At 54.0% G+C, this 11,348-nt stretch overlaps 2 protein-coding genes and 2 non-coding genes across 4 annotated transcripts; 2 read left to right on the top strand and 2 right to left on the bottom strand.

Annotated features, from left to right (window-relative positions):
- Positions 1 to 274: 274 nt before the first annotated feature.
- QC761_0111570 lies at positions 275 to 346 on the bottom strand. The gene has a single exon. It is a non-coding gene; the product is annotated as a tRNA-Trp (tRNA).
- Positions 347 to 656: 310 nt separating this feature from the next.
- Positions 657 to 728, bottom strand: QC761_0111560. The gene has a single exon. It is a non-coding gene; the product is annotated as a tRNA-Trp (tRNA).
- Positions 729 to 2,901: 2,173 nt separating this feature from the next.
- QC761_711170 (uncharacterized protein) lies at positions 2,902 to 9,582 on the top strand. Its single transcript, XM_062882667.1, has 5 exons — positions 2,902 to 4,140; positions 4,204 to 4,608; positions 5,002 to 7,806; positions 7,862 to 8,226; positions 8,291 to 9,582. Exons 1-5 carry the CDS (start codon positions 3,559 to 3,561, stop codon positions 8,397 to 8,399), a joined length of 4,266 nt encoding a protein of 1,421 aa, XP_062728732.1. The 5' UTR covers positions 2,902 to 3,558; the 3' UTR covers positions 8,400 to 9,582.
- Positions 9,583 to 10,165: 583 nt separating this feature from the next.
- On the top strand, positions 10,166 to 11,302 carry QC761_711160 (uncharacterized protein; the record flags this gene model as incomplete). The annotated part of the gene is made up of 1 exon (XM_062882666.1): positions 10,166 to 11,302. One exon carries the CDS (start codon positions 10,166 to 10,168, stop codon positions 11,300 to 11,302), a length of 1,137 nt encoding a protein of 378 aa, XP_062728731.1.
- Between the last annotated feature and the right edge of the window lie 46 nt (positions 11,303 to 11,348).

The following is an 11,348-nucleotide window of genomic DNA, read 5'->3' as shown; positions in this document are numbered from 1 at the left end:
GAGGGAATCGTTCTCTAATAGCTTGGAGCACCACCTGACCGCCTTATTTTTCTTTCTGTGTTCTAGCGCATACAGTGTCGTCATCATGCAGCTACCCTTTCTACATATCCTTGTCTTCGAAGATCTTCAGCTAAGGTTAAAAGGGTTTTTATATGTAACGTATATATGGTGCCCGTTATGTACCTAGTAGACCCCTATTGAGAATTGCGAAAGGAAGGGAAAAACACCCAAAAAATAATGTAACTCCGCTGAAGTGTGGAGTCTCGTGCAGGTATGACCCCGACCCGATTTGAACGGATAACCTTTCGATCTGGAGTCGAACGCGCTACCGTTGCGCCACGAGGCCTGCTTTGCTTTGGTGTTGATGGAGCTGGAGATGGGATTCTGGGGTTAGGATAGGAAAGAGAAGGGAAGGAAAGGGAAGGGGGGTAGAGATAAGAGCAAGGAGGGGAGGTATGGGTGATAGGGGCCTTACAAGATGGGCGTTGAGGAATGCGGTGTTGGGGTTGTAAAAAGGGAAAAGGGAGACAGCGCTGGATTGGGATGTTAAGACTCGAGGAGGAGCTCGTAAGGGGTAATCGGCAGAGTGGACGAGATGATGGGAATGGGCAGAGCGGGCGAGATGATGGCTAAATGCCGACATCAACTCCAATGAAGGCCTCGTGGCGCAACGGTAGCGCGTTCGACTCCAGATCGAAAGGTTATCCGTTCAAATCGGGTCGGGGTCAAACTTGATAACATATCTTTTGCACCATCTATTTACTTCTCTCCATTGGTGAATAGTGCTTTTTGACAACTCGATATTCAACATCTTTCTGAGCTGTGACCAACAGAATCCCTCAAGGCTATAAATATCCGAGGTAATATCTGCAAGATGAGCCACTTCGTCTCCGGCTTGGGTGAGTCAGATTCAACCGTCGTAGTCCTACCACAAAAGTGCCGTGCGACGTGTGTACGATTCGTAGACTTTTTTTGCACCTTATCTCTGCTCATTTTCTGGACCAGACAGACAAGCATGTGCCCGTGGCGAGATTTTGATTTGTGCGTAAATGCCCCGAAGTGTGCCGTTCGGTGGGCGATAATCAACAGTTACAGAAATGGTTGGGTATCAGCGTGGTCCTGAAGGAACCGAAGAGGACCCGAGTTTGCAAGTTGCCCAAATGGGGAGAGTCTTGGTTGTCTGCTGTCGCCTCCTGAGTCCCCCTATATGGAGGGTTTTCTTCACCGGTTTGCCACCACCTCTCCGAGACGAGACCTAAGCAGCCGGAGCAGCGGAGGACCAAGAGGACCAAGGAGGAATTACGAATTAAACGGTTGCCATAGGACGGGCTGTTACTCGAGGGCCGACTCATGACTGGTCTAAGCGTTTTGAGATGACGTCTATGTCAGTTACCATGACTTGATGGGAGAGGAAGTGAAGCTAAACGGACGAGATTACTATGCGACGAGTACCTAATAATTATCCCTCGTGCTAATAATGAAGCGGGAATTATGTCAAGAAGAGTTCCATAGGGCAAAGCATCGTTTTCGGTCGCACAAAGTCCGTCCTTTGTTTAATTGGGGCAAAAAGAGGGGATGCAAGTTGCCCAGATGCAAGAAAGCAACCCCGGATTCCATTCATTAGCAAGCCCAACACTTTTTGCTTTTTACCGGTCCAAAAAGCTGACGCATTCCCGCGGATACTGGCGGGTCACTGGTAGAAGGAAGGATATGTATGAAAGGTCCATCGATGGCTTGCCTTCATCTCCATTCCTGCAACCCCTCACTGTGATGCCATACCTCGTATGCCCCCGGCTGCCCAGTTGTGGAGCGGCGGCTCTGTTGGCTTCTCCAGCAATAAGCTGGCACGCTGGCAGCGACCGATTCGCCGCCATCCCGACTGACGGACTTAAACCGAGTTCTAGGTCACCCGGGCGATGAGAGCCTTTCAGGGCTCATGCATGCAAAAGATCATGCAAGAGAGGGAACATGGGATGAAGGAGTCAAAGCCAGTCATCAGGAGTCAGTGGTGGGTGGTCTGGAATCTTGAAGTGTAAAGAGGGCAGGGGTCATAGTGGGGGGTTTATCTGGGGAAGGTGACTATACAAGTACACTTAGATACTTGATGAATATACATGTATGAACACAACGACACCTCCATTCTCTTGACAGAAGATGATCCAAAACCCTGGGTTCTGCCGATAGGAACAGACCAGTATGCCCTCGGTGAAAGGTTGTCAAGGCGAGTGTGATGCCTCAAAGAGAGTCGGGACAATAGGAAAGAGACCCAGGGACAATAAGACTTTCTAGTCGAAGTGCCTGGGGACCTGGGCATCCAGACCCATCAACTTTCTTTAGGGCACCCCGCGATGGTCTGCTATTGTGTACCTGAAATGAATGTTTGTTCACAATCCTCACTGGGGTATGGATGGACAGAAAAACACAAATGAGCACATGTTTCCTGCCCAGATGTGTTGTTTGCACCACACTGCGCTGCCATGAGGTGTCGGGATAATTTCACAGTGAGCAGTGAGCCGGCGGTGCTTGTGCCAGTGCCTAGGGCAGGGCTCCCGTCGTCCATAGCTTGACAGCCTTTGATGTCACTGGCATGGTTGAGGTGACTTTCAAAATTTACTCAACTTCAGCCTCATGTACATGCCAATATCTGAAAGTTCATAGCCAGCCCGAGAGTCTGGCATACCTAGAGACCTGGAGAATAGCACTCATCAGTGAATCCACCTAACGAAGCAGCAGGTTGTCAGCGTTAAGTGAGTGGCAGACTCACCTGGTCCAAGCTTTGGGACGTGGGCATAAGTGGGGCAGAGGTACCACGAGGAGCAAATTACAGGCAGGCAGGTACTTGCGGCGGCTTGGTTTAACTTTTTGGTGCGGCGAGAGATGCCTGGGCAAGGACCCCCCTTCCCTCGCCTCACCAACCATCAAAGCAGCTGCTGCAGTGCCCAAATTTTTCCCTCTTTTTCGATTTTCCACCACCACTTTTTCACAACCATCTTGTGGATTTCAAGGAGGAAAACGTCTCTCACTGACGGGCACCTCCATTCACGTCTTCTCTCATATTCTCCACCCGAGAAGCAGAGATTTACGACCCACCTCACCCTGCCCCTCTCTCAGACCTGACAGAGCAGAGCAGAGGTAATACCTTACCCCCCTCCCAAGACAGTTTGTTGTGGGCTCTCTCCAGCAGATCCGGCAAAGTCGCTCTCTTGTCGCCTCGAACTTTTTCGGTTGCGACAACCCACCTCCCACTTCCCTCCACCACACTCTTTCACGATAGAGTTTGCCTTGCCCTGCACGCCCAACCACCCGACTCTTCGAGTGTGAAAGCGACTGCACGCAACTTTAAGCCAACGGCAACTCCACACTGTCTATCTGACTTTTGGAGCGACTGGTTTTTCTTTTTCGCCGGGACTTTTTTTTCGTCTTCTGCGCAGCAGCAAACGTCGTCGGATTTGATATCTCGACCCTAGTCTCACACCACCACACCTCCCCCGCAATCAACCCGATACAACAAACCGCGCACCTCGAGAAGAACAGAGCTTTCGAGCAACCGATTTCTTAATGACTTCTACTGCGAGTCAATCCAACCAAACGCCGGCTACTTCCAACACCGCTCCCGTAGCTGCCCCGTCGTATGCTTCCGCAGCCGGTGCGAACAAGAAGCCGACCTCAACCCCGTTGATTGCGACGGGTTCTCACCCGCCCGTGGTGGCTGGCTCGACTGTCCCTCCTAATGGAAAGTCCGCAAATGTCCAGCCGGTAAACGGCAGACAGAACATTACCCCCGCCATGCCTGTCGCTCGCGGAACCACCATTGCCAACGGCAGTGTTGCTGATCACACCCGGAAGCCCTCCGTCACCATCAGTGCCAACGCCCCGGCCGGCCATCTTGCCAACGGTGGTCCCGTCGGTGGCCCGATCCCCAAGTTCGGCTTTGAGTCGCCAGCCATTGCTCACAGCACTCCCCAGCCTGCTGGAGCGACACCTATCCCGATTCCGGGTGGTGCCAACCCAAGAGTGGCGTCTCCTGCTCACTCCCCATCGCCCATTCCCCAGAGCCACCAGAGTGGTGGTGGGCTTGCCCAACGTGCCGGTGCCCCAGCTCAGGGTCCTGTCTTTGGCAGCTTCCCCGGCGACGCTGATGTGAGTACATATCTGAACATGTCTGATTATTCCCGCAGTCCCTTGCTAACCGGTCCTTCTCAGCGTCACATGAAGCAGCACGGTGCCGCTATGGCTCAGAGCCCGCATGTTCGACGGGACTCCCAGGCTTCGGCCCATGGTGAGCACGGCGGCCCTGGTCACGGTCGTGGCAACTTCCAAGGTGGTCGCGGTGGACGTGGCAGCTTCAGCCACGGCCATAACTTCAACAACAACCCCAACATGGGGTTTCCCCCAAACAACCGGAACTTCTCTGGTCCCAACGCTGGACATGCCGGTCGTGGAATGCCTGCGTACCGGGGCGGCTACCCTGCCTCTCCCCAACCTCATCGTGCTAGCCCTGCTGGCACTCCCACCATGGCCCACGGAACTCCAGTAATGCAGCCGAACACTATGCAACCTGTTCCGCCCAACTATTACCCGCCCGCCATGAACATGTATCAACAACCAGTAAAGTCCCCCTTCATTCCCACAAACCCCCCCTCTTCTTCTACTTCTTCTTCCTCATTCAAGCCGCACAAAAACAAGAAGCAAGCTCGCCGAGAGGCGGACAAGGCTTCCCAGCAGATGCGTGGTCCCAATGGCGCTCCCCAGAAACAGAAAGCCCTCGAGCTCTCCCAGAAGCCTCGACGTCAGAGCAAGGTGTGGGAACAAGGAGTCGGTTTCCATCAGGAGTTCAACGGCGGCCCCCCACCGCCCGAGTATTCGGATGGCCCGCTTGCCCCATACAGCTTTGATCCCAGGCGTGGGGCGCCCATGCTGGGTCCTCCGTTCATGGGGCCCATCGACTTATCACCAGAAAGTCGTAATTTTGAAAGGCTGCTAACCGAAACCAAACTACAGATGAGCGCGCCGTACATGGATCCCTATCGGGCTCCTCCTTTCCAGCCATACATGGGCCAGGGAAACCCATACCTCCCTCCGGCCGGTGGCTTCAACCCAGGACAGCCAAACTTTGTGCCACAAGCGCCCTACCAGCCTCCTTCGGGTGCCCCTCCTATGTCCCGTAATGCTTCACAGATTTCAGATCGTCCAGCCTCGAGCACTGGCCCTGCCCCAGCTCCTCCCTCGACCCAAGGCACCCCCCAGCCACGAGCCGCCGCTGCGCCTGCGATTGTCAGCTCGACATTTGCTCGTCCCAAGAAGGGTGGCATTGTAATCAAGGACCCCAACGGTAATGTTCTCGACATCAACTCTATAAAGGCTCCTCCCTCTCCCGCCCCACCGGTTACGCAGCAGTCTAAGACGCCTCCCGTAATCGCTTCCACACCAACTCCGCCCCCCAAGTCGGCGACTCCATCTCACGTGCGCAATGAAAGCGCTTCTAGCAAGACAATCGAGCAGGTTAGAAATGAGTTCAAGAACAAGGTAATGGGTTCCACCATCACGCCTGCCGAGTCCAAGGCGAAGGACGACGAAGCTGCTGCCAAGGCTGCTGCGGACAAGGCCGCCGCTGAACAAGCTGCTGCTGAGGCGGAGGCTAAAGCTGCCGCCGAGAAGAAGGCTGCTGAGGAGCAAAAGGCTGCTGAGGAGCAAAAGGCTGCTGAGGAGCAAAAGGCTGCTGAGGAGAAGAAGGCTGCTGCCGAAAAGGCTGCTGCCGAAAAGGCCGCCGAGGAGGAGCGCCTCGCCGCTGAGAAGAAGGCTGCCGAAGAGGGTGAGGAAAAGAAGAAGGCGGAAGCCGAAGCCGAGACAGGGGCTGCCAAGAAGCCAGCAACGGAGGAGGAGAAGAAGGAGACTGAGGAGGAATACATGGAGCGCATGATTCGGGAGATGGAGGAAGAGGATGCGAAGCGTGAAGCCGAACAAGCCGCGATCACCGCCAAGAAGGAAGCCGAAAAGGCAGCCCAGAAGGCCCTTGAAGAAGCCAAAAAGGCGGCTGAGAATACCCCAGAAGCTCTCAGAGCCAAGGAACGCGAGATGGAGATCCTAGAGGAGCGGAGGGAGCAGGAGCGGGCCAAGGGCGGCTCCTCCAGTGTGGCTGAATTGCTCAGCAAGGACTTGAAAGAGCTTGCCATCAGCGAAAAGCCAGCTGCCGCGGCTCCCCCAGCCATCAAGACTGGCGCAGACAAACCCAAGGGCAAGCCTGCCGCTCTGAACCTGGCGCCCCTCAAGACTGCCCAGGTCGAGGCCCCTCAGCCAAGTGCCGCGCTGCAGTCCCTTCGTTCCGCCCGCTTCCTCCCAGGCGTGAAGTTGGACATTTATCCCGAGGGTGTCCGCTCACCCAATCCTGCTCTGAACGCTGCGGTGTCAAAGAAGGGCAAGGTCTTCAAATACGACGCTGCTTTTTTGCTGCAATTCAAGCAGGTGTTCACTGAGCAGCCTTCTATGGAGTTCCACCAACAGGTCAAGACTTTGATTGGCGACTCGGATCGTTCGGCCTCGGCCCGCACCCCGGGTGGCGGCTCCGGCCGTCAAGGTTCCCGCGCTGGTGCGTCGTCCGCTTTCCCTTCAGGTGGAGCCATGGGCCAGTTTGGCGCCAAACCACTTCCTCCTGGTACGACCTCGGAGCAACGGTTTGCCATGTCACAAGGCAGTCTGGGAGGAAGACCCCCCATGGGCACTATGGGCGGCTTTGGCCGTGGTGGTTTCCCTACGAGCATGAGCCGGAACCCTTCAGCTGCTGGAGGCTTGCCCTCTCCCCGCACCGGTAGCAGACGCGGAGGCAGCAAGAGAGAAGGGAACTTTAACAACGCAAAGGCCGAGGCCCAAGCTGCGAAGACTATGCCCCTTACTGCAGGCATGGAGCTCAAGCCCATTCAAGTCTCGGCGACGGGCTGGAAACCGACCAGCATCAACAAGCCTCAAGACCCGACCGCCGTGGCTCAAAATGGCCACATGGATCCCGAAATGGTGCAGCGCAAGGTCAAGGCTGCCCTGAACAAGATGACTCCTGAGAAATTCGACAAGATTGCCGATCAAATCCTCACCATCGCCGCGCAATCCAAGAACGAGCAGGACGGTCGGACACTTCGCCAAGTCATTCAGCTCACCTTCGAGAAGGCGACAGACGAAGCCCACTGGGCCTCCATGTATGCCAAGTTCTGCAAGCGCATGCTCGAGTCGATGAGCCCCGAGATCCGCGATGAGACTGTCACGGACAAGCAGGGCAACGTTATCAGCGGTGGTCCCCTTTTCCGCAAATATCTCCTCAACCGCTGCCAGACTGAGTTCGAGCGAGGATGGAAGTCTAACCTGCCTCCTCCTCCTGAGGTCAAGGAGGGCGATGAGAAGAAGACTGCCGAGGCGGCCATGCTCTCAGACGAATACTACATTGCTGCGGCTGCCAAGCGTCGCGGTCTCGGTCTCGTCCAGTTCATTGGTGAGCTCTTCAAGCTGGGTATGCTGACAGAGCGCATCATGCACGAGTGTGTTCGCAAGTTGCTCGAGTACCAGGATCTCCCTGATGAAGCTGAGATTGAATCTCTCACCAAGCTGCTCAGAACGATTGGTGGCACTCTGGATAGCACTGAGAAGGGCCGACCTATGATGGATGCCTATTTCCAGCGCATCGATTCCATGATGAATCTGCCGACTCTTCCCAGTCGTCTCAAGTTCATGCTCATGGACATTGTGGACTTGCGCCGCAGTGGCTGGCACTCCAAGGAGCAGAACAAGGGCCCCAAGACCCTCGAGGAAGTCCGCGCCGAGGTAAGCCGTGCATCTCCCTTTCATGTTCGAGACTATATTGCTAACAATTTCGCAGGCCGAAGCTGCTGCTGCGCAAAAGGCAGCGGAAAATGCCCGCACCAACCAGCGCGGTGCCCCTGGTGGTCGCCCCATGGGTGGTCGTCAAGATTCGAGAAACTTCTCGTACGCTAATGCGGCTCCAAACACGGTGGCTAGCGACGATCTCCGTCGTCTGAAGGGCTCATCCAACCGCAGCTCCAGCCAGAACATGGCTTCATTCGGCCCGACCTCGATGTTCAACTCTAGAAGCAATAGCGGTAGACGTATGGGAGGACCCGGTGGTGCTTTTGGGCGTACCGGAGAGGATTCCGGTGTCTCCTCACGCACCGGGACACCCCCAGTTTCGCAGCGCGACTCGGTTGGCCACGCCAATGCATTTGCGTAAGTTTTTACTCGCTTCTTTAACTCGCCGTATATGACCATAACTGACCACATGTATTTGCAGACTTCTTGCTGAGGCTGATCACCCCGGTTCGCCTCCATCAGCGCACGCGTCGCCCGCTCTCCCCAAGGCGTCGCTCGACTCGACTGTCACCTCGGACAAGAAGGAGTAAAGGGTCTTTTCATTGCATCAGTCTCGCATTCATGAAGAGTATGCATAGACTCGGCGGTTAGTTCATTTGCATTTGCGACGGGGGCCTTCAAAACGGTTTTTTTTTTCACCAAAAGTTTGTGATACCTCAAATAGAGTCTTCTTGTCATCGGGGAGAAGACAACAATCCGCCACGAAGAAGGGAATGAGATCTTTTTTACCAACGGAGTTACGGACATAGGAGGAGGGCAAGTACCCGGTTTGTTGTCAACAGCTTATTTGCTTTTCCAGGCGTTTTTTCTTCCCGACATCACCCTTCTTTTTTCATGTCGAGTATTGGTACGATGCCTTATCAAAAGTCGTTTTGTTCATCACCATCGTCGTACTCCTTTGACTTTCTTCGTTGTTTACGGGGCATTCCAAGGTCTCGACTTGGGATTCTCGTGTCCCTTGAGGACTGTTCTTCACTCTTACGACACATCACTGCTGGCAGACTTTGGGGGCAAGGTTGGCTGGCAAGGGTTCTCTGTTGTTGGAAGGGGGGAAGGGCCGGGAAGGTGACTTGACGACGAAGATGAGCGGATGGAGGTTAAATATGGCAGGGATGATGGAAAAGCGGATGGATGTTTCGCTGGCCGGCAAAGGAAGATAGAGAGTGGGAGGGGAAATAGTTTCTTACTCTCTTCTTGTTTCTATATCTGGTAGTTGCTGTTGCCGAGGGTTAAACTCGTCTCTTTTCTTTTCTACTTGGATTCGTCTCTTATGTCTGCTGCTGTTTTCCTTGTGCTGTTCTCTTGATTTCGCTCTGGTTGTTATTTGGGGTTTGTTACCTCACCGACAGATTTTATATGTTCAGATTTATGCACACAGGTGTATTTGTTGCTCGTTGAGTGCTGTTGCTGTCATCTTACTCTTCTACCCCATCTTGTTGATTTGCTAGGTTGTGTGGTGTTGGGGGCATCAATCGAAATATTGCTTTAAACTTTCTTCTCGATGTTTTCTTTCCGTGATTACTCATGTGCGCTTTGTGAAAGATTGCAAGATAGATAGATATGTGGCCCATGGAGGAAGGTTTGGACGATCCTATGGGAGGGGGATATAGAATATGTCTCTTGGGGGATGACTTAATAGCTAATGGGCGGGAAAGAGGTGGAGTTAGTAGACGAGTCGACAAAATGAAAATTAAAAAATCGTTACGGAAATAGCTGTCCAAGTGCATTTGCCGTTGTTGGGTTATCATTTGAAGCCTAGCCATCATCTCGATGCTATCTTCGCTTCAAGTTGGCACTCATTACTCTCTAACTTCCAAGGCATGCCAATGAACTTTGAGTCTTGTTTTGATACTGAGATGATTCTGTAAGTTGAGGTGTCTGGCTTTGGAATAATAGTAGAAGAGAAATCCTTCCGGGTTGTTACACCAGAGAGCGAGATGTCGTGATCGTTCAAAGTGGGCACCGAACTCAGGTTCTGCCCCTCCCTGACTCCCACATTGTCTCTCTCGCACCTCCAGCCAAGACATTTTGTGATTCGCCCCACGGTTCAGCGGTGCCTTACGTAAAGCTGGGTTGTATCCGTGTAGGTGGTATACATATATAAACCAAACTTTCCTTCTTTGATATCGTGAGTTTTTTTTTTTCTTGAAAGTCTTTGACCGTTAACCCACCCGCCAAACAACAGCACATGAACCTCTGTGTGATCCGCAGCTCAGCATCTCCGAATTCACCTCATCCTCCCCCCCGGGCATCCATCTCCATTTCACCTCATCAACCGCCACCTACCACCCTCAAAATGCCCTCCTCCTCCTCCTCCTCCTCCTCCAACAACAACAACAACAACCCTCAACAACCCTCCCTCCCCCCCCACTGGCACCTTACCCCCGAACACCAATCCCAGATCTTCACCACCTCCATCCTCCCCTTAGAAATAACCCCCTTCATCCCCCCCACCCCTTTACCCTCTTCCCCAAAACCAACAGCGATAATCCTCCTCGGCCAAACCGGCTCAGGCAAAACCCGCCTCGCCCCCCTCCTATCCTCCTCCCTATCCCCCTCCTCCAATCGTCCCCCCTGCCACCTGATAGCAGACACCTACAAAACCCACCACCCCTTCTACACCCCTTGCCTAACCCTCCATCCCGCCCTCGCCTCCGCTCTCGCCTCCCCCTCCGCCAGAGTCTGGCTATCAATGGCTTGCTCCGCCGCCGCCGAAGCGCATATCCCGGTCTTGGTCGAGAGCGCGTGTCGACATCCGGGGGATTTTGAGGATATAGTCAAAATTTTCAGTGGGGCTGGGTACACAGTCAAGGTAGTCATCCTCGCCGTGCCAAAGGTCCTCTCGAGGTTGGGGGTGTTGGTTAGGTTTTATCGGGGGTTACCGGAGAGTATGAGCAGGGGGTTGCCGCCGAGGTTGACGCCGAGGGGTGTTCATGATGAGAGTTTTGGCGGGTGCGTTACTGGCGCGGGGTGGGTTGACGAGCACCCGGGACATGTGCACGAGGTGGTTGTCGTTCGGAGGGGAGGGGGGGTGGGGTATCAGAATGGGAGTGAGGGGGGGGAGTGGAAGACGGAACCGAAAGCGAGGGAGGGGTTGGAAACACAAAGGAGAAAGTTGACGTCGATGGAAAGGGAGGGGGCAGAGCAGGATTTGAAAGTTCTGGAGGGGTTGGTAACAGAGGGGAAGGTGGACAACACGACGGTGGAGGAACTGAGGGGGTTGCTGGAGGAGACAAAAGGGGACAAGGAGGAGGAGGAGGAGGAGGAGGAGGAGCTGAAGCAGTTGGATATCGACGCTTTTGTCATGGGGCGAAAAAGAGAAGCGGAACAACAACAAGCAAAGCAAAAGACTACACAAGAGATCTTGGATGAGATCGAGTTCGATGACGACGATGACATCAACTTTTACAATACCTGCTCTTGTTGCAGATAGACGACACCTTCACATGTTAAACAAAGGAGAGGACAGGACAAAGATT

This window comes from Podospora bellae-mahoneyi, chromosome 7 (assembly GCF_035222275.1).
Source record: "Podospora bellae-mahoneyi strain CBS 112042 chromosome 7, whole genome shotgun sequence".
NCBI lineage: Eukaryota > Fungi > Ascomycota > Sordariomycetes > Sordariales > Podosporaceae > Podospora > Podospora bellae-mahoneyi.
This window is presented reverse-complemented; position numbering and strand designations above follow the sequence as displayed.